Raw genomic sequence first — 27669 nt, forward strand, 5'->3', positions numbered from 1 at the left:
ATGTTTTTAAATTCAAGCGTAAATACGTGAAAACATCAACAAAAACAGCTTCCAAGAATCCATGGAAAAACATTACATGTTATTTTATATATTATGTTTTAAATCCCCAATACAATAAACGAACCTACATTTAAAATCAAACCAATCCTAAAATTCCAGAGACATTGTCCTATTGCTAAATAAATACAAGTACATCTAAATTGTATTTACAGCGTGTTTACCGGGAAACATTGGAGCAATATCTCCTTGTCCCGGGAAACGTACAGAGCAATAAAGTGTAGAGTGTGATTTAGCGCGAGCCGCTAATGTTGCCTCTGGCGTGGCCTGCTCTGTTTCGCTAATTGTTTGACACCTGGATACAAGTACATACGAGATCGTGTGCTCTGGGTTTTGCTAATGTCGTAATTCAAAATCAAATTCAAATTGAAATTTGCTTGTGATCATTTTATCACACGACAGTGGTATAAGTTATAAGAAGTAGAAAGCAGAAGCTGATCTGCCAATTCAAAGGTAGAGAAAAATAAATTAAATAAAAAACTTTATATTGATATGAACCAGCTGATAACTGTATTATAATTTTCAGTCAATTTTCCATAAAACATTAGTATCTGAATTTTATAAAAAAAACTGTCAAATAGGTAATACCGCAAAAGAATTGATTTTAATTTTCAATATGAATCTCTATCATAATAAATAATAATACATTTTAATTGACATTGATGGAACGAAATGAAGTGAGTATAATTTCTCATGTCTATTTGGCTAGTCTCCATGGAATTGTGCCGTCGTATCTGACCTTCAGTAGAATTAACTATATAAGATTATTTAATATTTTAAAGTTAAATTCAAATAATAAACGGGATATAAGGAATATTTAATATAATATAATACAGCTGCACCCGCATTACACTAAATTACTGTGTGAATTACAGGCTTTATTTTCCAAAGTAATAAGAGATTTTTTTTAGGTTTGTCTTTTGATTTTTACGCGACCAAAGTAACGGACAAAACCTAGTCTTATATTATTTTACAAATATAGTATGATATTTTTATGTATCATACATGTGTGTATTAACTATTAATTACCTACTGAAGACAAAGGAATTGGTCTTTATAAAAAAAATAAAAAATAAAAAATCATTTATTGAACAAGCTTCCTTACATCAGAATATAGACCCCAGACTCCCAATATAGCTTTCGCTGTGTTTCAGGAGTCTGTGCCTTCCCGATACATTACATCAGAATAGTTCAATATTAATTAGTTACAAAAGAAAATTTTTACTTAATGTTGACAGATGAAAAATAATAATAAATTATAATATTTAAAACAATTTAGTTCCATAATATTTAGCAAATAGAATAATGAAGACAATTAAAATAATTAATACAATTAAAACAATTAATACAATCAAAATAATTATTTGACTAGTTAGTAAGAATTAAAAATTTATATTATATCTTTTAAAGTAAACAGACTAAAGCAGTGACACCACATAAGGGTTCTACAGAGATAACGTTGTACGTGACTCTTAGTATTAATGCTCGTATTATACTTTAAACACACTATATTAAAACTAATCTTATAAGTTACTAGCTGTGCCGCGCGGTTTCACCTGCGTGGCTCCGCTCGAGCTCCTGTTGGTCTTAGCGTGATGATATAATATAGCCTTCCTCGATAAATGGGCTATCTAACACCGAAATTATTTTTAAAACCAGTCCTTCCCGAGATTAGCGCGTTCAAACAAACAAACAGACATACAAATTTTGAATGAATTGTCTTTACATTTTTTCTGTTTCTACCTCTGTTAAAGTCCCAGACGACACCGGTAAAGCAAGTCCGAGTTATTTTGTAGTTTGACCAACAGTATTTTATCGCGCAATAAACTGAGGTGCAACTGCATTTAAAATTAAAACCTATCTAGATTAAAATTGCCGACTAGTGCGTGTGGATTGTAAACGAAGTCCCCTTGTGGATGCATTTCACATCTGTTTGATCGATTTTATTTTATCTATAGTGTATGTCTGTATGACTGTCTGTTGTTTGATTAACGGCGAAATTAAAGCAAAAGCTGTAATATTTACATTACACCCTTTATCTCTATACCTACAGTATGATTCAAATAGGTACAAAACGCACCTATCATAATACCGATACGGTACGCTTATCGCAAAACAAACGTTGGTCAAGACGTGTTTACATGTCAACCCTTCGCTGCCTGACAGGTACAAATGACCGCTTTATATTGTTTTACTTAACGTTTGCGATTTTGAAGGGGGTTGTGTAAGTCTAGGAATGTCGTATTATGCGTGGAAACATGACAATAAATTGTTGGTCGAAAGTGGAGGGTGGAATCTTGTAATACCAACAGAAAGGATATTACTTACCTACTCATAATATTATAGCCAATTTTATTTTACGAAAACATTCCAGTATATTTGAAAAGAAAGAAATCTGCACTCAAAAATTTCTGATATTTCGCTTACTACACGAAAATTGAATCGACTAAACTCTGTAAAATTACTCGCCGTATTTTTATTGTATTATAGTCATCTCTACGGCCAATAATAAGGATCTCTCTAATAAACTTGATAAATCATAGCACCGCAAGACTATAGATAAAACGTCATAACACTCATAAGCAAAACGAATAGCTTAAAATAAGTCATAGTACAACACACACCTAAATCCAGATTTTCCTGCATTGGCTTTAACAATAGCACCTCATACATATTATGTAGTCACAATTTAACTAAACATATAAGTAAAGTGAATTTTATCTCATTTACATCGCAAAGTTGTTGAATAAGACCCATACTGGTCGTATTCGAAGTTTTGCTGAACTGTTTTTAATGTAAATCATCGTTTACTGACTTTTAACTTATGAGCGCTCCAGATGAAAAGTTGTAACGGAATAAAGAAACAGACTGGCTTCGCTTAGAAACAAATTATGAATTAATATTAAAGGGGAGCACAAAAAATAAATGATTAAAATTCTTTGTTCGTTTTTTGAAGTGAAACTTCTTTTGGTGCGTTGAGAGTAAAATTTAAAGAGACCTTATATGGGGGTACACACCATAATCCACCACGCTGGCCAAGTGCGGGTTGCCGGATGGATATCTTGCCAACTACCAATGTCAATTGAAGATCTAAAATTTTTCGATTCAAAATTCCATCTAAATACTTTTATACGTTTACTAACAAAACATATTTCCAAACACAATATTGTATGAAACATTGTACTCATTCTTGATTCATTCTCCAATCTTCGATGAACATAATTCTTTTGTCGATCACATTTTCTTAACAATTAATCAAATACCCGACGTTCATTTGATCTAATCTATCGATAGTATTAATAGGTAATAAAAAACTGAAGTAGACTCTATTCATTGAGCCATAAAGTATATTATTGTATAGGACTTTTGAAGACTACAGTAGGGTTGGTACATTAAATTGGGAAGAATATTTTTAATCGAAATATAACTTTCTGATACTATAAAGCAATCGATACAACTGTATCATTTTTAAATGAATTCATGAACACGTGTAACAGAAGTGAAGTGAAAATTAATTCTCATTCTTGTAAAAATTGATTAAGTGTTATTGATGTTATATATATTTTTATTTTCAGAAATTAATTTTGAAACTAATTTACAACTTTGAAACAACTAAAATGCCGTTTTCAGCGAAGAGTGAACCGGTACAGTAGGTACCAGTAGGTACAGGGAAGCGCGTACCATTTTAGACCACATCTTAGCTTTCCATCAGGCGAGATAGTGGTCAAGCGCTTCCCTATCTACAATAAAAAAAAAAACTTTACCACAATATGTATCGCAGGCCACTTCTATGTGATATCTGAACGATTCAGCAAGTTCTTAGTATTTTAAAGTACCTGTAAATAAAACAAAAAATTTAATTAAAATATTGTACAAAACAAAACAGCTATTTTACTAATAAAACTTCTTAAAAATAATCATCCGTCTGTCTCCTACGACATTTATTCTCTCTTATAGCAAAATAAATAATTATCCTAATTATTTTAACATTCATATATCGCATAATCTAATTAGAAAACAGTGAACGAGTAAGTGCCAATTATATCTTTATAATTTCTCCAATACACTTGAATATTATTAGAAATCTGTATATGATTGGATAAATATTAAATACTCTTACAAGGTTAGGGTTGTCAAACCCCGAATTTTAGCTATAGTGTAAACTTACTAGATTTTCGAAGAAAGAAAAAAATTCTAAAGAAACTTGTGACAACCCTAGGTCAAAGAACTTTACGTTAAGCGCGAGCTTAATATTTGATCAGCTGATTTGTTTCCAATTGACGCGACAATGGTATGGAATGTGAAAGATATTTATTTGTTATATTTCGTAATTATATTATTACTAGGTTTCTGCCCGCGGCTTCGCCCGCGCAGTCTAAGCAAAATCCGCATAGTTCCCGTTCCCGTGGGATTTCCGGGATTGCGTCATTTTCCCGGGATAAAAAGTAGCCTATGTCCTTTCTCGGGTATCAAAATATCTCCATACCAAATTTCATGCAAATTGCTTCAGTAGTTTAGGCGTGATTGAGTAACAGACAAACAGACAAAGTTACTTTCGCATTTATAATATTAAGTATGGATTTGATAGCTCCTGACTTGCTCAATCTGACTTTACCTGGGCAGACATTTATTTTGAGTTTTTCAAATTTTTTCTATATTATTATCCTAATTCAATCAGATATAAATCCTCAAATATTAACTTCTGCTCAGCCGTTCTGAGGTTGTAAGTCTTGAACTTATTTTATACTACATAGATTTAGTACTAGTAATGGCTTTATTGGAAGATAATTATAAAATAATTATTTTTAACTACATGTTCATGTAATTAATCCTCTCACAAATGATAAATCCCTTCTAGAATTAGCATAAAAGAGTAAGTACCTAAATATCCATCCACCCACACGAATTTTCGAATTTAAATAGAATTTGAACATAAGAATATAATTTATCACAGATTACTTAAATTATATAATTCAATTAATGTAATAAAATATATATTATAACTACATAGTATAAAACAAAGTCCCTTTCTCTGTCCCTATGTCCCTTTGTATGCTTAAATCTTTAAAACTACGCAACGGATTTTGTTGCGGTTTTTTTTAATAGATAGAGTGATTTAAGAGGAAGGTTTTAGTACATAATTTATTAGGTTTTAGACAAAGCGGGCGAAGCCGCGGGCGGTAAGCTAGTATTTGTATATTTTAGATACTTTACATCGATACTTCAGCTCATTATAACAACTATGTAAATACTTTCAGCTTTCTTCGAAAACTTCTAAAAGTTGAAATCTCCGAGGCAAAACGTATGAGCCATCATAAAATCAACTTTCCGTAAATGAACTTTCCTAAGCGAACAATTTTTTTTCTTTAATTTTCTATAGCTCATTGTTCAATATATACTAAATGTTAATCTGTACGTCTGTTTGTTACTATTTCACACCTGAATGACTGCATGAATTATGATGGAATATAAAAAAATACGATGGTGGAATTGACTAGTCCATGGGATCGATCGGCCGATTGATTGATACATATAACAAGTAAAAATTATTATTAAAAAAACAAAATACCCGACTGCACACTAAAAAAAGAGTGATTGAAATGAATCTAATGATACCGCATACATATTTTTTTAAAGGGAAATTTAGAAAAAATATTATTATGTCTTTATCCCGTGGGACTTTTAGGATAAAATGTATCCTATGACACTCCCGTAATCAAGACAAATCTAACGATACCTCATACATCAAAATCCATCAAGCCGTTTAGGCTACAGGTGGTCACAAAGGAAAAGACATACATACATACTTACATACACTCGAAAAACATTACCCTCCTTCTTTGGCAGTCGGGTAAAAAGCGATTGATAAACGAAAAACTACACAATTATACGAAAGTTTATCCAAATCAATTCAAATCATAATACAAATAGGGAAGAAGGTAGCCATTAACCAACCATAATTCATCTATTAAATAATAATAAACACATAAAAGTCTATTAAGCAGACAGCCATAAACTTCAAAATATATTATCTCCACATAATTCATATTACTTCTTAATGTATGATAAACAACGAACAACTTTTATTGAAGCTAATTTAAGAATAAGTTTATCTTAACGCTAGTTATATTTAACTGGAAGGGGAATCAGACGCGCAGTTAAAAATTTAAAAATAGACAATAATTTTTCTACGTAACTGATAATGAAAAAAATATTGGTAGGTACCTACTGAAAATAGTTGAACGAGTATCAAGTACGTATTATTGCAATTTAAAATACCTATCTAATATTGTACATTTCAAACATAACAGGGTATCAGATTTTGATTAATTATTTTTTTAAACAAACAAACAACAAAAACAACTTTTTTTTAACGTGAAATTCAGCAAGATAAAGCGCGAAAAAAGTTGTCTAATTAAGTTATCCTTTTCCAGTGTAATAAGTATATTAATTCTAAATTGGATTTATTTTTACTTTTTAGGTAAAGTTAAAACGCCTTTTAGTCCATGACAGACAAAAAAAATTTAGCCATTTTAGCAATTTAGCCATATAGTCCATTAGACAATTGACATTAGACAAAATGGACAAATCGAAAACATCGCAAACTTGGGATAAGTTTAAACGACGTATTAACCCTCTTCACTTTACACTAAAAATATAATCTTTAAAATTCAATTTATTTTAGTGGATCATTTGGACCGTTATTTTCAGATCAGCCGTCACGGGTTACTTGCACGTGTAACTAAGTGACGCTTACATTAGTCATACGATAAAATGCATTTTTGTTATTACATTTAATTTATATTTATTCTTTTGTTATTCACTCCTTATACGTGTGGCACGGTTTTTAACCGACTTCAAAAAAAAGGAGGAGGTTATCAATTCGGCCGGTTTTTTTTTTTTTTTTATGTATGTACACCGATTACTCCGAGGTTTCTGAACCGATTTACGTGATTCTTTTATTGTTCGATGCGGGATAGTGTCGAATTGGTCCCATAAAAATTTTATTCGGATAGGCCCAGTAGTTTTTATTTTATGAGCATTTTTGTCTGTAGGTATTTGTAAATTTTGCAAGTGCAAGTTTGAAGTCGGTTGTTTTTAACGCAGTTATCACTTGTTAGATAAAGCGAATTAGGAGCATATTGACTTGACACAAAGAAGCGATTTAAATGGTATTGAAAGTGCTTTTGATAATAAATATGTATTTATATTTTTTGGTTTTTATGGCATTCAAATGCTTTATAAATATAAATTTATAAAGAATAGAAAAAATTCGATCACGAGGCGGGACTCGAACCCGCGGGCGGGTCACGAGTGGCTGAGTTGGTTAGGCATCCGCCCCGGAATGGCGCGAAGGATGCGGGTTCGAGTCCCGCCTCGTGATCGAATTTTTTCTATTCTTTATAAATTTATAATAAATATGTATTTATGTTTAAATATTAATAAATAATAATGCCTTGAGAGTTGAGTGAGAGTATTGTGTTACAGTTTACTTCTTATTAAACATTCTCTCCAGAGAAAATAATATTATCGATTTCAAAAATGCATTGAAATCAAATTATCCAGACAGTAATGATATTAAAACCCGTCTCACAGTTTTTCAAATACGCACTCGATTAACGTTTAATAACTTTTAAAATAGATAAAACATTAAAACTCGTCTCAGTATTATATATTTATACCATAACAAATAATCTCATTACACCCATCGTTTTCAGCTTAAAGACCCGAAACTCGTTCATTATGTAACTGAACAATTTCTTCTAAGCAATTGTTTTTATCATTACAAACACAATTACTCAGGAACGGTCGATCCCGGGTCGAAAATAAACATTTTATACCCTTAATTCACTGTTTTACGACTTATTTTTACGAAGAAAAGTCAAACCGCAGAAAACCTAATCAAATCGAGATTTTTCAAAGGTAATGAAATAATATTTATGTTTCACTGAATAACTAATATAAAGTTTCAAGAGGGATCTCTAAAAAATACTTTATTCTCCATAAATTAGTTTTAAAATGTGAAGTTATTCATGTTCATTTGTTATTAATATAGATACTAGATCTAGGCTATTACTTTACTGTTTAGGTTAACCCGTTGGTTTATTCATGTTTACGTCTTGAAAATACTATTAATATTACTAAGTGTAACGTAGGTATAACGTAGGGTAGACTGGGTACGGTTGAAACAATTTCACTTAAAACGACCATAACCCGAGCGATGAAAAATATACGTTAAATAAAAGAGCATGTATCTGTCTACTAATAGGCGCTATGATTTTAGTTCCATGTGTATTATTTTTTAAAATAGATCAAATTAAAAAAATAAATCCGATTTGTTTCAACCGTCCCCATACCAGGGGCGGTTGAAACAGTGATTGGGGTCAGTTGAAAAATATGCGAATAATACAAAATATAGCATTAAAATATGTTTTATTGATTGTTTATTTTAAATCTAACAATAATTAAGTAACTCTTTTACAATAAGGTCTGCTCTTTAAATATGGTTACATAGAAACAAGACATAAGTAACTACTCCTCATCTTCTGATGATATCTCTTCTTGTATTTTATTTATTTTTTGCTTCTTCGGTGTTACTTTTACATTTTCCTCCATCAAATTTCTTTCTTTTTCCTCTATCCGATCGCTTCTTCACTTGCTTAGCTCTAGTTCGTTTCAATATTAATTCTTGCTTTTTTCTTATCTCTTCCTTATCTTGTGTGTCAGTGTAAATAGTAGATTTCCTAAGTTTTCGCCCTCTATTATTGTATCTTCTATTGTTATATCCTCTATAATATCCCATTTTTTTATTTTCTTGCTCGCCAGAGTCATCTCGCATTCGAATTTACCTTAGAAGCGAATAATTGTGCTTCTCTGCCACTTTTCGCAATGATCTCCGGTTTTCACTTCCTCATATGCGTCTTTGTACTTTGATAAGTCTATTTATCTTCCCGAAATCTCTCTTACACGTACTATCGGCATTTAAAAATACAAAAAATAATTAAAACAATGTTTCAACCGTACCCAAAAAAAATGTTTCAACCGTCCCCAACTCCTACTTTAGGTAAAATACAGTTATAGTAATTGTAACAACAATGATACACAAAAACTAGTCACAATGTCATATTCCACAAGATTCACTTCAAACAAAAACGCACACTTAATACTGTCACTAAAATAGAAACGCCAATAATTGGAAAAATCTCAAAGCAAAAATACTTACTTTTGGTCATAAAAATACAATAGGGTCTTATAAAATCAGCTGAAGCGCGCGGAGATCGACGCAACATTGTGGTTCGTGAATCGTGTTTAGAACAGTTGTGCGCTTCATTTTCCCCTTGGACCCCTAACCCCTCCACCAACGGTTTGCGAGATATTCGTGTTGTTTCAACCGTCCTTTGTTTCAATCGTACCCAGTCTACCCTACATTTTCATACAAACATTGAAATAATAAAATTGAAAATATATTATCTTCACAGGAAACATTATAGGTTATTTTTATCTGAATATGTAGTACACAGTTATATTATGTAATGCCGACCACATTAAAAAAAAATGATCCTTAATAAATATAAACCAAACAAACTATTTATTTAATATAACATCAGTTATCCATACTTGATTTATGTAATAACACATCCTCTGCACGTAGTTTGTTTATATGCCCGCGTCAACATCAAAAATTCAATTTTCTATCCATCCGTTTATTTTAAAAACTGAATAATAAATTCAATTTATTCTCTGTATGAGCTTTTATTGTAAATGCATTGAAGTAAATATAGAAAATTGACCAAAACAAAAGTAAACTGAGTCGTCAATATTTTAGTGAACAATATTAAATAAACATAAAACGGTCAAGCTAGATATTGTTGTGATAGGGTATCAATTATTCCATTAATTTTTAATGTTTTCTTATCAATATTCTATACTGTGGTTTCGTCTACAAGTAAATCCGTGATGTACAACTGGTATTATATACTTTACTAGCTTTCCGCCCACTGCTTCGCCCGCTTTGTCTAAAACATAATAGATTATACATATATAGTTCAGGATACATCGCCCATTTTTGCAAGTGACTACTATCAAGCTGATTTTCCGTTTGTAGCTTTATTTTGATGAGACACCGAATAATTTCGTGTACGAAACTCTCGATTGTGGTAGCTAACAGAGATAACAAGGATAAAATTTTTTGATTTGATGGTTCTCAAATATTTATTACTAACTGAATTTTTTTTATATTTGAGAACCATCAAATCAAAATTTTTTATCCTTGTTATCTCTGTTAGCTACCACAATCGAGACTTTCGTACACGAAATTATTGGGCGTCTCATCAAAATAAAGCTACAAACGGAAAATTAGCTTGATAGTAGTCACTTGCAAAAATGGGCGATGTATCCTGAACTAATACTAAAACCTTCCCTGAGAAACACTGTCTATTAAAAAAACCAGAATCAAAATCCGTTGCGTAGTTTTAAAGATTTAAGCATGTATAGGGATATAGGGACAGAGTAAGCTTGTTTTATACTATGTAGTGAAATGTATTGTTACACAAAGAATATTCTAAGTCCCAGCTTCAAACTTCATACCACACATTCACATTATGCTAATAGGCAAAGCCAATTAAATTAGACCGTAACCAGCCAGAATTTGTCAACAAATCTCGTCTCCCCTTACACCGTACCGAAACTATTAATTATCACTTAACGAACGTCCAAATGAAGGCATCTATTTTCGTTTGACGAATGTTTGGTGCTGTGTGACGGATGGCCGGTGACAGTTTGACGAATATCGTGCGAGGGTCGGAGGGAATTACGTTGCTATGGCAACCGTTCCCTCTATGCACTTGAGGGCGATTATATTTGAATAGGCGATTCTGTAGGTGATCAGGGGTGGTTTGTCTTGAAGGTGTAGGGGAGAGAGAAATTCGGAATTAAGACTTGAGTTTTATATTTTTGTCATTTTCATATTGCGTTTATTTTTGACATAAATAATTATTACATTTTACTAAAACCTATAATAATTATTCAGTTAATTTATCTTTTGTGTTCGACCTTCAAAGCTGTATATCGAATAAATTACTGGATTAAGAAATGAGGTTATTATTCTTATTCAACTTATGCTTAGATCTAGGCGAGCTAGTATTACAATAATTTATAACTATACACAAAAGGTAGACTATCCTAATGGATACATAGTTTATATACACATTCATACACACCTACAGCACACATAACAGCGATTTTATTTAACGAATACCTCTAGTTTAACGAAATAAAAGTTCTTGGAATAAAATGTTTACTTTTTTATACACATCATGTAAATAAATGAGAATATTACTGAGGCATTTTACTGGAAAGTAGAAAGTATTACATATTTTAAAACGAAATTTGGGTTATGTTTTGATAAATTTCTTTGAATTTTATTAAAGTAATCCAACATTAAATCTTGGATTATAATTTTTATAAACCCAAGCAATCGATCGAGTGATTCTTTTCCATTGTCAATAAACAAACACACTTTAATCATTTCAAGACTATATTTTAAAAAATTTAATAAATATACTATATATTTAAAATTATATCAAAAAATAAGGCATATATCTGATAATATTTTGAAGTAAATTGTGTATTTAAAAACAGTATTTAATTTGCTAAAAACTAATGAACTTGCGAGCTGCTAAGATGAAAATGATATACATATTTAGGATAAAATACAACATCTATCCTATAGAGTTATTAAAAGAATTGAATCCAGCAAACTATATTTCTGACTAGCTGTTCGCCACGGTTTCACCCGCACTGCTCCGCTCCTGTTGGTCTTACCGTGACGATATAATATAGCATTCCTCGATAAATGGGCTTTCTAACACCGAAAGAATTTTTCAAATTGAACCAGTAGATCCTGAGATTAGCGCGTTCAAACAAACAATCAAACAAACAAACTCTTCAGCTTTATAATATAAGTATAGATTAATCAACCATATTAACATAATCTAGACAGGTTATCGACCCGTATTTTCAATCACGTCCAAAATTAATGGTGAAAACGAAATACTGTCAAAAGCTGAATATAATTCGCTAATCCAACAATAGGCTTTTGAATTGTTTGAGACCGATTAATACCTATCACCTTCTGTTCTAAACGTTATGTCAATTATGAATTAAATGCTTGGTCATTAGGGCTTGATTATATATATACCTACTACTGTAGTTAGTTAGGTTTTGAATTATTTAAGACAATGGTTACGCGTAGGAGGGCGAAATGTAATCCTTGTGAAAGATAATTCGATTTCTACTCGACAGCCAGGAATGTTTTTCGTATCTTGAATTCGTTGTAATATCATCTACCTGCACGCCAAATTTCAGCCCGATCTGTTCATTGGTTTGGGCTGGGCGTTGATACATGTAATATTCTTTATAATCTCTTATCTTACAAATGACTTATTCGTTAGATTTTTGATCATTATTCTAACATAGTTAACGTTAAATATGTAACTTAGTTTAAAGCAAAAATAAACACTGACTTCACGCAGTCTTATATTTAATTTTTAAAGTTCCTTTCGTTTAAAACATATTTCCTTCCCCAAGCGCTTCTATAAACAATCTCAAATTATTGGCTCTATAATAATATGCACAACAATAGCCAAACTTGGTTAGACGGCTCATTAGCATTGCATTCTTAATGGTTTTCCCGATATACCGCCTTAATGCACGGCTAATACTCGTATGCAACTAATGCGCTTGGCTTGCAAGCTCCCAATGTTTTGGTTGGGAATGGAATGTTAATAGCTCAGGCCCCGGAATCACAGACACAATAGAAATCTATTGTTTGTGGACCGATCGGGCCGCTTGGGGCTCAATGGGTTAAATGTCATACAAAGATGTGGTTTGAAAAGTAGGAATCATTTATTTTGTTTAAAGATGTTGTTAATTCAACTTGTTCTTGGGAAAGGAAGATGAAAATCTATGGAAAGTTGTCGCTTAAGCTCAAAACAGTTTTTTGGAATCATTACTATTTTATGTGAAAGTTTAAAATTGATATGAAATTATGTAACAGCTTTTCATACTTGTATTTTTCATCATTTGATTCATGACGAATCAAAAGCTTTTCTAATACAAGTTTAGGATTAAGACATGTTTCAATTAGAATTTTTGTGTTGTGGCTCAAAACTATTAGATCCATTTTCATACAATACGCCTACCTAGGTGAAATTATTTTCAAGCACTTGCAGGCTTAAAATTCAGTATATGATATTATGAAAGCTTTTCAATACCTCGAAATACGAAACTCGTCGAATATTATTAATGTATGTAATTTACAATACATTCAGATACGGGTGCTGGAAAACGCAATTTAAATATAATTATTTTAATCCATACTAATATTATAAATGCGAAAGTAACTCTGTCTGTCTGTCTGTTACTCAATCACGGAACTACGTAACCAATTTTGCATGAAATTTGGAATAGAGATATTTTGATACCCGAGAAAGGTCATAGGCTACCTTTTACCCCGGGACATAGGATAGGTTTTATTCCGGAAATCCCACGGGAACGGGAACTATGCGGGTTTTTCTTTGACTGCGCGGGCGGTGCCGCGGGTGGAAAGCTAGTTTAAATATAATTATTTTAAAATTAATTTATTTGTATACCCTACTTGCACAGCGAAGCTTGTAATGAGATATTCGAAAACAGTCTTTATTATAAATTCTTATTAGTTTGTACATTTTTAATATGCTTTTTGCATCACCAATATGTTTGTATGTAACCGACTCCTTTACACTCGATTTTGACCTGTAAACGGACAGATTTAATTCAAACTAACACTTATCAAGGATCGGTGTCAATATAATAATGCCATGTGATTTTTTTTAACATGTGTATTATTTAGTAGTTAACTCAATATGCTAGACGGATGTAAAGGGATATATACCCTATTATCAAAAAACAAACAAACTAAAAAAACAATATGGGTCACAACAATTTGACAGTTCGGCAACACATGGCACATCAGATAAAAAAAAGACCACCAGATATATACACAGGTACGATATTTCTTCTGGTATAAGTATTTTTTCTGGTATAAGTAGGTTCTGCGTAAATATTCATATAATGCCTTTTGCATATGTATAGCAGCCTTTTTTAGGGTTCCGCAGTCCGTACCGAAAGTGTAAAACGTGACCCTATTTTCAAACTTCGCTTTTTGTCTGTACATCCGTTTTTTACCAGAGAATGCAACTTCGAAAAAGTATGATCTATGTCTATGGTATATTCATTTATACCACTGGTGGAATTCAATTCAAATTATTATATTTTTATTTTAATATTTATTAACTATAATTTATTTTTATTAAACAAACTTCAAGTACAAACAGAAAAAAGCTCATAAGCAATTAGATCAAACATTAACCATCCAGAACTTTCTAATTGGCGGGATTTAATTCAAACATATCTCATTTGAACTCACCTTTGAGCTTCTCTAACTGTGAGTTAAATTTAACTGCATTACTTTTAACTATTTACGAGATGGTAAGGGAGCTGGTGGTAATGATAATTTGGTTATCTATTTCTAGACTTAACTATGTAAATAAAGAGATTTGATTTTTATATGTGTAAGTGACTTAAAAGAGCTTGACCGACCGTCAGTGCGTACGTCAGTCGCGCTTGTCATATATATGGAAATTCATAAAACCTTTCATACGACCATAGGGCGTATTCAGAAAGAAAGCTAGAAACTTATAAGCGCTTATCGGCGCTTACCGGCGCTTGTCAGCGCTGGTTACCCGCGCAGGAAAATATATGAACACGCTCCGATAAGCGCTGATAGGCGCCGACAAGTTCCGATAAGCTTCAACAAGCGCTTGTCAGCGCTGGGCGCTGCCATATAAAATTTGTTTTGATCTGCTTCAACCTGCTTCCTTTGTGTAGAACCAGCGTTGACAAGCGCCGACAAGCGCCGATAAGCGCTTATAAGTTTCAAGCTTCCTTTCTGAATACGCCCATACGCACGCGTATTGTCATGCGCATTAGTGTCATAGTCATACAATTGTTGATGCGTATCGTCAGGACCGACGGTACGCACTGACGGTCGGTCAAGCTCTGCAACCAGCCTTTATGATATGCATATTAGTCATAGGTAAGAATGTTTAATACAGTACGCGTCACGTAAAAAAGAACGCTGGATGAAAGTGATGGGGTGTGTTTGCGCATCGATCGAGTTTTGCACGAAAGCTATGTGTCGATTATTTTATTTTTGAACTAGGCTTGCGAATCGTGGCTTCGCAACTACCAATTTGTTATTCTTATACCACCTCATAACACCAAATAGACCGATAAATCGCCAATGCGCAGCTTAACCGTCAGCGTTCTTTTTACTTGACGCGACCTGTACATTGGGTTGAATGCAGACGATATGACGTATCTACGGCTGTATAGACAGAACTTGAAGATGTGCAATACTTTCTGTTTTATATAGGTAGAAATAACTGGTAAATACGGCTTTTAAAATAAACACAACAATAATAAAAATTATATACATAATGTCCAAAATATTCAAAATATATAAATAACGTTGTTACGTCGAATTTTTGCCACCAGCTCTCTAACTATTAAGTACATAGTCAGTAATAATTTTAATCTGGCATAGATAAATTTTAATGATGATTATTCCGTTAAAAATATCCAGTATAAAATAACCGTTTCATAGTGAAACAGTTAATTAACAGTTTCAATGAAAATTGAAGATAAATTTCCATTTTTAACTTGTATTGTAATTTATTTTGTGCTTGAAATGGGTCAATGTCAACTTAACTAAAAGAACTATTCACTGGACGTTTTAAAATATTAAATTCTGAACTATAAAAAAATATGAAAATTTATGCAATTGGATAGTTCACGTTAAGTAAAATTATATTATACGATTTTTGCTTCTGCGAATTCGCTTGCGCAAAATAAAATAAAAATGTGTTCATCGGAAAAAAAGTTGACTATCAATAAAAAGTGTACCTATACAAATTATCAAAATACATTGAAATCTGTCCATCGCGTCGGTTCAGTTACAGTTCATTCATTACGTATTCAAACATATAATAATTACAAGCACTACTTTTTCATATAACTTACCTATGCATCTAATAGTAAATTATCTATTTCAATCACAGGACAATCCGTTATAAACAGTCACAAACAATTCAACATTTCGATCGTGAAAAGCGAATAATTTCATTACCTAGATACTATACGAATCCTAAAATTCTACTAAAAACACAGTGTAGATAGACATAGACACTGCAGTTACGTATCTTTCTATTATTATAAACGTCAAAGTTTGTATATGTTTGGTTGTTCTTGTACAAGAGCTGCTAAACGGATTTGGATGAAAACTTGGCAGTGATGTAACTTATTATTACATTACACTTTATTGTACATGTACAAGAAAGAAAATAATCAAAATGATAGATGAATGATGTAGGTCGTAAATACAATTGGCGGCTCTATCACTATGAAGCTGCCAGGCAACCAATTTTCCAGAATAACACATAAGAGATATAAATGCTTGTTTAACGGGTAAAACCGCGTGGCACAGCTAGTATATAATACATAGACACTAGTTACGAACTGACTTGGACCAACACAGCCTTGGGTGTTGACGACAATTTATTGCCTAGCCACCTGGGGTGAATTTTAATGTTATATTAGACTAAAAAGAAAAAGGAAAGTATGTGCCCCAGGAAAAGTTTCGCTTTAATGGTGACAAATCATGGCATTTAAATAATTATCTAGTAAAATGAAGGATATTAAATGCGGAATATCGTAAGATTTGGTAACAGTATTCAATAAATATGTGCAAATTGTAAGGCAATAACTAAGAAAAATGACTTTTTTAAACATTTACTTTGCTTAAACTATTGACATCTTTTGCTGCCGAATCACAACGGACATTTTTATTTGTTGTGTATTTTATTTAAATTTGTCCTTTCAGCGAAAAAAAAGCAAACATTTCATAGCTTTTTTTATTTCAATTCCCCAAACTATGATTCAAGAGACCAAATTCCTTTAACAAAAGTCACAAATAGAGCTGACTTGACTGAAGGAAACCCTGAAGCATGTTGACGATAATTTATAGCGGAGGGGAGTTAGAATGAATTCTAATAGCTGCCTCTGTTTGACTACTCTGTAAGTTTTGGCACCAAAATGCTTTGCATGCGGGAATTTGTATGTTTGCCGTAAAACAATATTTAGCATTTACTTAAAGAAATCCTTTGTTGTTCATATTATGAGCGTATTAAAACTTTTTTTTAATGTTCTGGATATAAAACGCATAAATTATCTAGATTCCAATCTACAATAGTAACGAAAGGTACTGTCTTGACCGTAAACAATCTTGGAGAGTTGACAATAATTTATTAGAGCGGGGTCGGGATGAATTTTAATGTCTCTACATTTGACTACTCTGTTGAATTTTAATTAAGTTGACGGCGGCGGTATAAATTTTAAATATATTTGCAACTACAGTAATAAATAAGTTTTATTGTTATTACTATTTTCCTTAGAATATTTACTTTCATTTTAATTAAACAGAAAGCACATCCAAACAAACTAATGTAGAGTGATGTAAGGTTAAGAAGAAAATTATAAGCATTTTGGCATAATATGTAGATAGATACTAAATTTAAGTATGTGAGAACTTCAATTAATCTTATATTTAAATTATATAATCAATCAACGATGTCATAAAATTATAACAATATTAGTCAGCCTCTATGCTTCACTACTCTGTGGAAACTAAACTCTGACGTCACGGGTCAACAATTGCGACAAATTCATTTATGGGAATCCAGTAACGATATAATTGGGTGACTTTGTGTGTTTGTTACTCAATCACGTCGGAACTACTAAGCTAATACCGATTATAATTGACAATTTAGCTAAACCTGTGATACAGATATGTTAATTGTAATGTAATAAATTATGAAACTTGGAACGGTAACGTAAGTAAATAATGCTCAATATATTAATCGATTTATCAATTGGAAAATAATTGTTATATTATATTATGACTAGCGGACTTCGCCCGTGGTACCTACATATGAAAAATAGATGTTGACCGATTCTCAGACTTACCCGATTTGCACAGAAAATTTCATGAGAATCGATCCAGCTGTTTCGGAGGAGTACTATGGCAACGAAAACTGCTCGATAATTTTATATATTAGAATAAATTGGTAACTAAAGGAACAATTGTACAATAAGTAAGTACATACTAATATCGAATATTACATTGTTACCAAATATAATATTTATTGTGTATTAATTAATTTACGCATCTCTACAAAACGCTTAAAATGTGCAATTTATCATTTATGACCGCATCAAACAATGTCAAATCAAAATAAGTTCAACACTTCAAAGTTTACCAAAGCGGATTTTTACGCTTTTAACATTTGCTTAAACTTACATTGTAATAAATACCAAGCTCACAACCTAATACCCGTTAACAGAATATTTTCTCAGAGAAAATATAAAATATACGCAAATAAATTCGCATCTTAGTTACGTTTACTGCGTGTCAAGGACAAGATAATAATGTAGTGAATGGAATGGAGATAGGTGTTTGTTTATTGTAAGTGTCTAGAGAAATTCGATTAAATAGTTGTTCTTTTCACATTGAATAAATAGGATTCTGGGATATTTTACTGTATTTCAATTCAGTTTACTGGGCTTATTATAAATAAATTTATTTGGAAGGTTACTTTATATTAATATTGTATTTAATAAGCAAAGCTTCATATTGTAAATAAAGCAAATTATTATCTAAAATAGCATAGCATGCTGTTTTCTTAGTTAAAGATTATAATTATTCGACATATAGTGCTGAATAAAAGTTTCACCACCGCTTCAAAATGAGCTTAAATAAATTAAAAATAACCATTTCAGATATTTAATACTAAATGTATCATCATATTTTTTTTAAATATTTAGCATATGGCAAAACAAGCCTCATGTAATCTTCCATTCTTTATTACCAAACAAAACTTATTTGATTATACTTTCAAAGCAACAATAACCAAGAAATAAAGAAAACCCCGTTTAACTGCCACATTTGCATCTTCACAAGACCATAAAATTATATTATCATCAACTTTCATAAATTTGCAAACAAACCGCGCGTATAAACCGTGCCAAAAAAGGATCAATTGCAACTAAATAAATTGACATGCCATCATTCGCGTCACGAGTCACATCCGGACACACGGCGACTTCAAACAGAATCTAATCGGTAATCGAATCCGGAACCCTTTTAAGCACTACATTACCAAATGTTGTGTCATCCGATCGAATTCGGGGTACATCAGACCCCGAGCTTTAAATTGGACGTTTCCTTGAAATGGGTCTTCCAACTGTCATAGCGATTTGGGGTTGACTTGTTTAACGTATTATGCAACTTATTATTAAGGAGGTAAGATGCATTTTTGTGTGTGGTTGGTCTTGACCGAAATTTTCTTGTACAAAATGTTTTTTATACAGCTTCTATAAAATTAAACAGTAAGTTAATGGTGTAAGCGCGTAGTCGAGTGGAAACGATAGGGTTTATCGGTGAAGGCAGCTGTGATCAACATTTTCACGCGCGTGTGCGAATTCAATTAGTTTTAATATTATTTTTCTGTTTTATTGCGATGAGCCTGTCTTTTTTGTCCATGGCATTAACACAATCATTAAAAGAAAATAAATAAATCATAAAAAACAAAGTAACTTGGCGACGTCATTATGAAAGAACTAGATCGAGGTATATCCTATTTAAACGGTTACAACAGTAACAAATAGTTATAACATAGAGATAGAGCAAAATTATTTTAATCTATTAATTTCTTGTTTATTTAAAAAAAAATAACAAGATGCTCTTCATCGTCGTATGATTTGAATATTAAAAATTATTGAATCTATTAAAATTCAAGCTTTCGATTATTTTACGATTAAAAATCACATTTTCGCACCAAAGGTTGACAACGCCGTGGCACTAACATAAAAAGCTATGCAAAGTGGTGATATGGCAGCACTCTCAGCGTTATGTACCTTCCAATATAACACGGATATTGCTCTTCGTAACAAGATGTTACGTTTCTTTTAAACATCGTTAAATTTAATTTATTGCAAACCACAAAACACGAGATATAACAAATGGGTTTATTAGATATAGTCTGTGTGAAAAGAGAATAGGCGTGGCGTAAAATGGAACTAACGATATGATTTTTATACCCGGCGCGGCCTAAGATGATCCCTATGACACTGACAGTTATTCTCAAGAGACAAACTTGTAATGGCGTCACCATTAAATTAGAAACTTAATGGAGGCGTCTAAAAATGGCATTTATTAATTTTTACGTAGCTTTATCCTATTACAATGATATTCCGTTGGAATTATAACAATCCTTATCATTTACGAGAAATTATATCAATCTGACTTTACGTTTACGTCCTTCAAAACTTACATCGTTGGCATTTATCGACTAGTGCGGAAAGTATCGATAAACAAATTTCGATAATGGAAACGAGTTCACATTTTTTCCATGCTTAAGCTATAGTTCATTCACTATTGAATGGAACAGAAGCTCGCAGCATACTTAATTAATAATTACCGTTCGCGTTAATTTACTTACCTATGATAATATAAGTTTTTTAGAAAAATTAAATGGGGGATTCCATTTTCATGATAAAATAATATACACTGTGTTAAACGGGTTAAAAATTACGAGAAAATGATAAGGTGTATTTTTATGTTTTGGAAAACTTTCGTTTTACTTACCGTTTCGTTTACATAATAGACGTTAAAAATTCATTTTATAATATTTGTAAAAACATGTTTACCGAGGTGGCTGAATGCAAACCACGCCTTTGCCTATAAAATAGTAAAGTATCGACACGATCCATCATACGAGCAATCACTAAGACGAACTGTCATAGGGATCATCTTAGGCCGCGCCGGGTATACATGGCAGCCCAATCCAGCCGTCTGTCAAACGTCAAACTTGATTTCGTGTCGATACAGCTTTGTTTGTTGTAACGTTTTCCAGTGAATTTTGATTATTAATCATGTCGAAAAGAGGTAAAACCATACACAGTTCAACAAGGGAATTAATATATAATATTATTCGCTTTTGCCAAAGCGAAAAAGCGGCAAAACATACCATTATTGACCTAAACGCAGTCACGAAACGTGTGGCAGCTATGACCGGTATGTAACAGTTTTTCTTTATGTTTTCTAGTCTCCTAGGTAACCATCGATCCCTGAGATCTCGAAATGTATATAAATTAAAAGTAATTCATTAAATATGTGATGATCTAAATGAATAAATGTTTGTTTTGTTTCAATCAATGTTTTTGGTAGCAGGTATAAAGAGTTTTGATACTTTTCATTTATAAAGTGTTTAGACTTATTTAAGATTATTTTTTCCAGGCTTAAATAGAGGTACAATATCTAAAATAAAAAAAGAAGGTTCTACAAATAACGGCGTGTGGTGCACACCAGGGAAAAAACGTAAAGGAAGACCAAAACTCATTCTTGATGATTTTGATAAGTGCGTCATCCGTAACAAAATTCGTGAATTTTATGCTGTGAGGAAGGAGGTACCGACTTTGAGGAAGCTACATCGTGTGTTAAAGGAAGACATAAACTATTGCGGTGGAATCAGTAGTCTCAGTGGTATTTTAAAAGAGCTGGGTTACAAATATAAAAAATGTGAGTCAAAACGAAAAGTTCTCATTGAAAGACATGATATTGTGGTCTGGCGAGCTAAATATTTGCGAACAATGAAGCGCTTGAGGGAAACTGGAAAACCAGTTGTATATATAGATGAAACATATATACATACTGCACATGAAGTCAATAAATGTTGGCAGGGTCCCGGTGAACCTGGAGTTTCAAAAGCAATTTCTCTTGGTGAAAGATATATTATAGTTCATGCAGGTAGCAGGGAAGGATTTGTTGAAAATTGTTTACTTTCATATACAACTAAAAGTATTTCAGCTGATTACCATCACGACATGAATCGAGAGAATTTTACCAAGTGGGCAAAAGAAAAGCTTTTGCCAAACCTGTCTCAACCGTCTGTCATTGTGCTAGATAATGCATCCTATCATAGTACACGCATAAATAAGCCTCCAAATAGCAGCGACAAGAAAGACACTTTGAAAAAATGGTTGGAAGACAATGGAATAGAATATCCAGATAACGCACTGAAACCTGAACTTCTAAGTTTAGTAAAAAGGAACAAAAAAGAACCAGTATTTGAAATCAATCAAATATTTGAGGAACATGGTCATACTGTTTTGAGGTTACCCCCATACCACTGTGACCTTAACGCCATTGAAATGATATGGAGCCTTGTGAAAAGACAAGTAGCATCAAAGAATGTGAACATATCAGCAAAAGACCTATTACCAATTATAAATGAATGCTTCAAAAATATTACTGCAGAACATTGGCGAAAAGAGTGTGATCATGTGATACATGTAGAACAAAAATATTGGGAACAAGACCATTTAATTGAAGATATGCAAGAGATCATCATAAATGTTACAGACTCGAGCACATCAAGTTCTGAAGAAGATAATTCTGTGGATCTATCCATTAGTTCCAAAGATAGTTCAGTCATGTCCGGCATTGAATATTTAGAATCAGACTTTAGTTATGGTTCTGATCAGGGAGCCAATGAATAAATATAAATATAGATTTAAAAAAATTTTTTAGTTTTATTCCTTATACCTACTGAAATCTTGAAAAAAGACCCTTTACTTATTTCCCTTAATACATAACATATTATAATCTTAATACATACAATACATCAAAACAATTATTACGACAGTCGTTGAAAATATTATATTCTTTACAAAACCTTAAAATATCAAAATATTACAATCACACTATAATGACATAACAGTGTTGTCAACATCATTAACACGGATATTAATCACAGAGGCGCCCTCAAATCTTAGGACGGTTCTCTTTTCACACAGACTCTAAATAAACATAGCTTATTACTTTACAATAAATTGGCTTTTAATAACATTTCATACAGTATATTCTTTTATTAATCAAACTGTATATTTCAAACTACTTTTAAAGGTTAAATTCGACTAAATTATAACATTTCCAACTATCAATTATGCACAAAGTATAAACACCAGGACTGGGTCAAAGCAAAACATTTACACGCAATATTTGTTAGAATGCAACCACTCCTTCACTAGTAATTAAACTCATATTACATAAACTTTTTACGCCTCCTGAGATGCCAGTGGTAACCTCGATATAATACTAGAAAATCCCGAGTTAGTCATACAAGCCCAAGAAAAAAAAGTCGATCACTTACTTTAATATAAAAAAAAACTACCACTCTAACATCTTTATGTGCAAGTACATAAAGAAAATCTACACTTGCAACATTTGTGATATGCACCTGCTTCAAGCCTCACTATAAATTATTACCTTTACCAGCCCGTAACTGTCTTATAATATGATCGATGACGTCATTGTTCAAACGAGCCTGCGTCAGTTACCACGATACATATCGTAACGTTATTAGTATTATAAATAGCATCCTATAATAGTTGCTATAAATCCAAAGTTCCTTGTGTATTACTTATTTATTTAATACTTAAATATGATTGTACAAACAGGAAATCTTTCAACTATTAAAGAAAAAAAAACAGAGAAAGCACAATTTATTTGTCGACCTTATCACTTATTAGTGATCTCTTCAAGGCAACCACAGTAAAAGGTAACAAGCAATAAGACCACTATCGGCGGCGAGTATAAGTACATTTACGGATGCACTATAAATCCTTTTTACCCATAAACTTATGTCTACAACCTTACCCATAAGCTAAAAATTATTTTCATAAAAACACGTAAAAAATTGACCGAGTTATAAAGCACTAAACTTAGTACAAAAAAATCTTGGCTTAATTAGGTTAGAAAGAACTGCTTGTTATTCTTACTTGAAAATTTTCAATGGACTTATTGTGCCCGAAAACTGCAGTGTTCGTTAATTAGGAACGATTTAAGTATTCCTAATTTTAGTAAAAGCTTGAATTCTGGGTTGTTTTGCTGTGAGATATTTTGATGGTTAACAACGTAACAGAAGTTTTTGTTGTTACACTATACATACTGTAATAAACGCATAAGTATGATTGTTTATTACGGCTAAACCACAGCACTGATTTAGATGTGATTACAAATAGAAATAGTTGAAGGGCAAAATTCAAGCATAGAAGTGGTTACGGCAGTCGACAATTCAACTAAAAATCTCTTAAAAGATTAGCCAGAGACAAAACTATAGAGCGGATCTTGATAAAATTTGGCGGGAAGATAGGTAGTTTAGAATAGCACGTGGGCTTTGTATTTAATCCTACAATCAGTCACATACTAGTTTATTACGAACAGTAGCCATTTAAAGATAAAATCACTCTCACAAAGACACGCGGCATAAACAATACAATTTTTCTTCCGCCAAACAGAGATTTATCTTAGACTTCGCAGTTCATAGTAACCTAAGATAAAAACACATACAGGGTGTCCCACCGTCTGTGTATTAAACTCAAAGGCCCTATGGTTTTGCATACACTGATTAGGGGAGCGGGGGGCTTGTTGTTACAGGGGTAAGAAGTTACACGCATTTTTTACCGGGATTTTTAACTCTTTGGTAGACGTAAGTGGACTCATTTGTTTCGTTATAACATCGTGCGTTGCAAAAAAACAATCAGTGACCCGCCGAGCGGCAAACTGTTAGGTTATGTGCACGTGTCTCGATTTCCATCAAGAAAGTAACAAAATCTTTTACGAAATTTTTGATTCCTGCTGTCTATATTTGTTATTCTCTAAATTTTTTTCACCTCGAACGTTCATAATGTATCAAGTTTTAATTTGTAATAGCGTTTTATTCTGCTATTGATATCCATTAATGGCGGCTTTAATTTTAATTAAAAAACATACCATGGGGCAGGTTGTTACAATTTTTCGGGGTAGGTTGTTACATGTAAAGACTTGCCTCAGACCTTGTATTATCGTTCATCTCATTGAGTATCATATTTTAGAAATGACTACGCTGTACTTAAAAATTAGAATAAATGGAAAAAAATTGAAGCTTTCGTTCCGACGGGCGCATTCTTGCTTTTTAAAACAATGGTTCATCTTTCAATTCTTTTTTAATTCTAAATACTCAATGTTTTTTTTAGAATGAGAAACTATAAAAGAAAAGCGGAAAGAGGTACAACTAGTCAAGAAGTTTATGAATCTGCTGCGGCAGAAGAACAAGAACAAAACGGCATAATTTTTTATCATATTTTTTTATTAGATTTTTCCCTAAAGTTTTAAGTAGCCATCTAATAGAAAAAATGCGTTTTATATGAGTATTTTTTTACGTATTAAGCGTAGGTATGCAAAACTATAAGTCCTTTTGTGCTTAATATACCAACAGTAGGAAACCTTATATATTACAATAACTATATAAAAAACACTTTTTTCACCGATATCTAGTCACGGCCATCTCGATACGAATCACATAGTTCAACACCCACTCAGAAGTCAGATGAAGGCGGCTTTTGAAATTCATTTACTCAATTTTTTGCTACAATGTTGAAACTTGTGTCATCATTTCGTATGTAGTTAACGCCCACCACAGATTTCCGTGATTATTAGGTATACTAACTAACTAAACTGCTAAATAATTAAAAAATAACCATTTTCAAAAATACACTGTATATGTATAAATAAAAAAAACATGTTACATTTTTAGTATGAACTAGGTATTTGAAAATAAATCCATAATAATAAAATGTTGTGAAAACGTCAGACGAATACACACAATTCCATGTATATTTTTAAAACATATTTCCATATTCACACTTATTTACATTCAATCACACAAAAAAAAAACAATCCCCCTATAACGTAAGCGCCGATAACAATATCCCATACACTGGCATTTTAACCGTTAAGAAGTTACATAACCTATCATTACAAACAAAACCCATCATAAAAGTTTGAATTCGTTTTCAAAAGCGCCTTCCTTGCAAGTCGTTCCCAAGTTTATACTACGTGACGAGTTTGAAAATGAATCACAATAAAAAACATTAAAATATTGCATCATATAAATATTATAAATATTAATTAAAAATAATAAAATAAAAATTCACTATCCTACTATTCCTATCATATCCTACAAATATTATAAATGCGAAAGTTTGTGAGAATGGATGTATGTGCATGTATGTTACTCTTTCACGCAAATACTACTGAACCGATTACAATGAAATTTAGCATACATATAAGGGTAACTTGTATTAACATATAGGTTTAATCCGGAAATCTCACGGGAACGGGAGCTATGCGGGTTTTTCATTAAAAACGCAGGCGAAGCCGCGGGCAGAAAGCTAGTATTTATAAAGCACAACATAACAGCATTCCGCAAAATACACAATAATTAATTGAAATGATAAGCTTTAACCTCAACTTTTGTAAACACAAAAACGACGAAAACAATTACCTACTTAAATAACACTCACGAAAGTTTAATCCAAAACAAGGTCTTATATTAAATAATAAATAATTCCCAGAAAAGAGATTTGTTAACCCGGCAACTAGGAAGATCACGCTGAGGCTTATAAAGGTTTATCTCGACGGGTTTGGGAAAAACTTTGCGAATAGCTTTTAACCTGTCAATGCTCGTAGATAATGTAGAACGAATTTCTATGGAGTATTATAGTGAGTTCAAGCTATTGTTAGTGGTTGTCATTTTTATCATAAAATATATAATTTCTATGAAAATACTACTTATGTTTATAATAAGACTCAAATTCGAAAATAGGTAAGTTAATTCCATTTTTTTTCGAGAAATATCATATTATACAATACCTATACTTAACCCGAGGATTTTTTGTGGTGACGAAATCTTTCATATTTTATAAACTTGATTCTATTATACATATATATTCTATATACATATAATAGTAGATATCTTAGTAAGTTTCTTAAATAATATATATAAATACTTTTATGTCTTCACTTACTTCATGTCGGTTAATACAAATTTTAATCCATATCAGTAAAAGTAATAGTCGTGGGACGGAATGTACCAAAATATATAAAATTAGCATCTCACCTCAAGGCGTTTTATTTTATTATTTATGCAAAGTTCCGTCGGCTGGCAAATAAACTGATTACCTGAAAAAGGACAGACAAAATCGTATTATTCTAATAAATCTTATAAAATGGTATATACATAGATGATACCTAGATATAATATAGGTACTAGGTAGTATTTTATATCCATAACATAAATATTGTATTTTAATTGGCAACGAAAAATCTGTTATATTTCATTTTTATACATAAAACCCTTGTAATTCCTTAATTCATTTTCAAAAAATATTTATTCGCGAATTTCCCATGAAAAACTATCCATCAGTTTCCTGAATCAAAACAAAAGATCAACATAACTACTGAAAAATACTAATTACAGAATAAACATTCACAATTCACATACCTATACCTACATTTATAAGAAAATACTGCAGTAATCGTAACAAAAAATTCAACTCATCTATACTAATATT

The 27669-nt window shown here is 31.9% G+C and overlaps 2 protein-coding genes across 3 annotated transcripts in view; one reads left to right on the plus strand and one right to left on the minus strand.

The window, feature by feature from the left end:
* The window catches only part of LOC123701518, a 172795-nt gene that overhangs the window by 76473 nt on the left and 68653 nt on the right, over positions 1-27669 (minus strand). The gene's annotated exons all lie outside the window — the stretch shown is intronic.
* Positions 21283-22773, plus strand: LOC123701527. Its single transcript, XM_045649031.1, has 2 exons — positions 21283-21289; positions 21512-22773. The coding sequence occupies exons 1-2, from the start codon at positions 21283-21285 to the stop codon at positions 22771-22773; spliced, it is 1269 nt and encodes a 422-aa protein (XP_045504987.1).

Source organism: Colias croceus, chromosome 21 (genome assembly GCF_905220415.1).
Source record: "Colias croceus chromosome 21, ilColCroc2.1".
Classification (NCBI taxonomy): domain Eukaryota; kingdom Metazoa; phylum Arthropoda; class Insecta; order Lepidoptera; family Pieridae; genus Colias; species Colias croceus.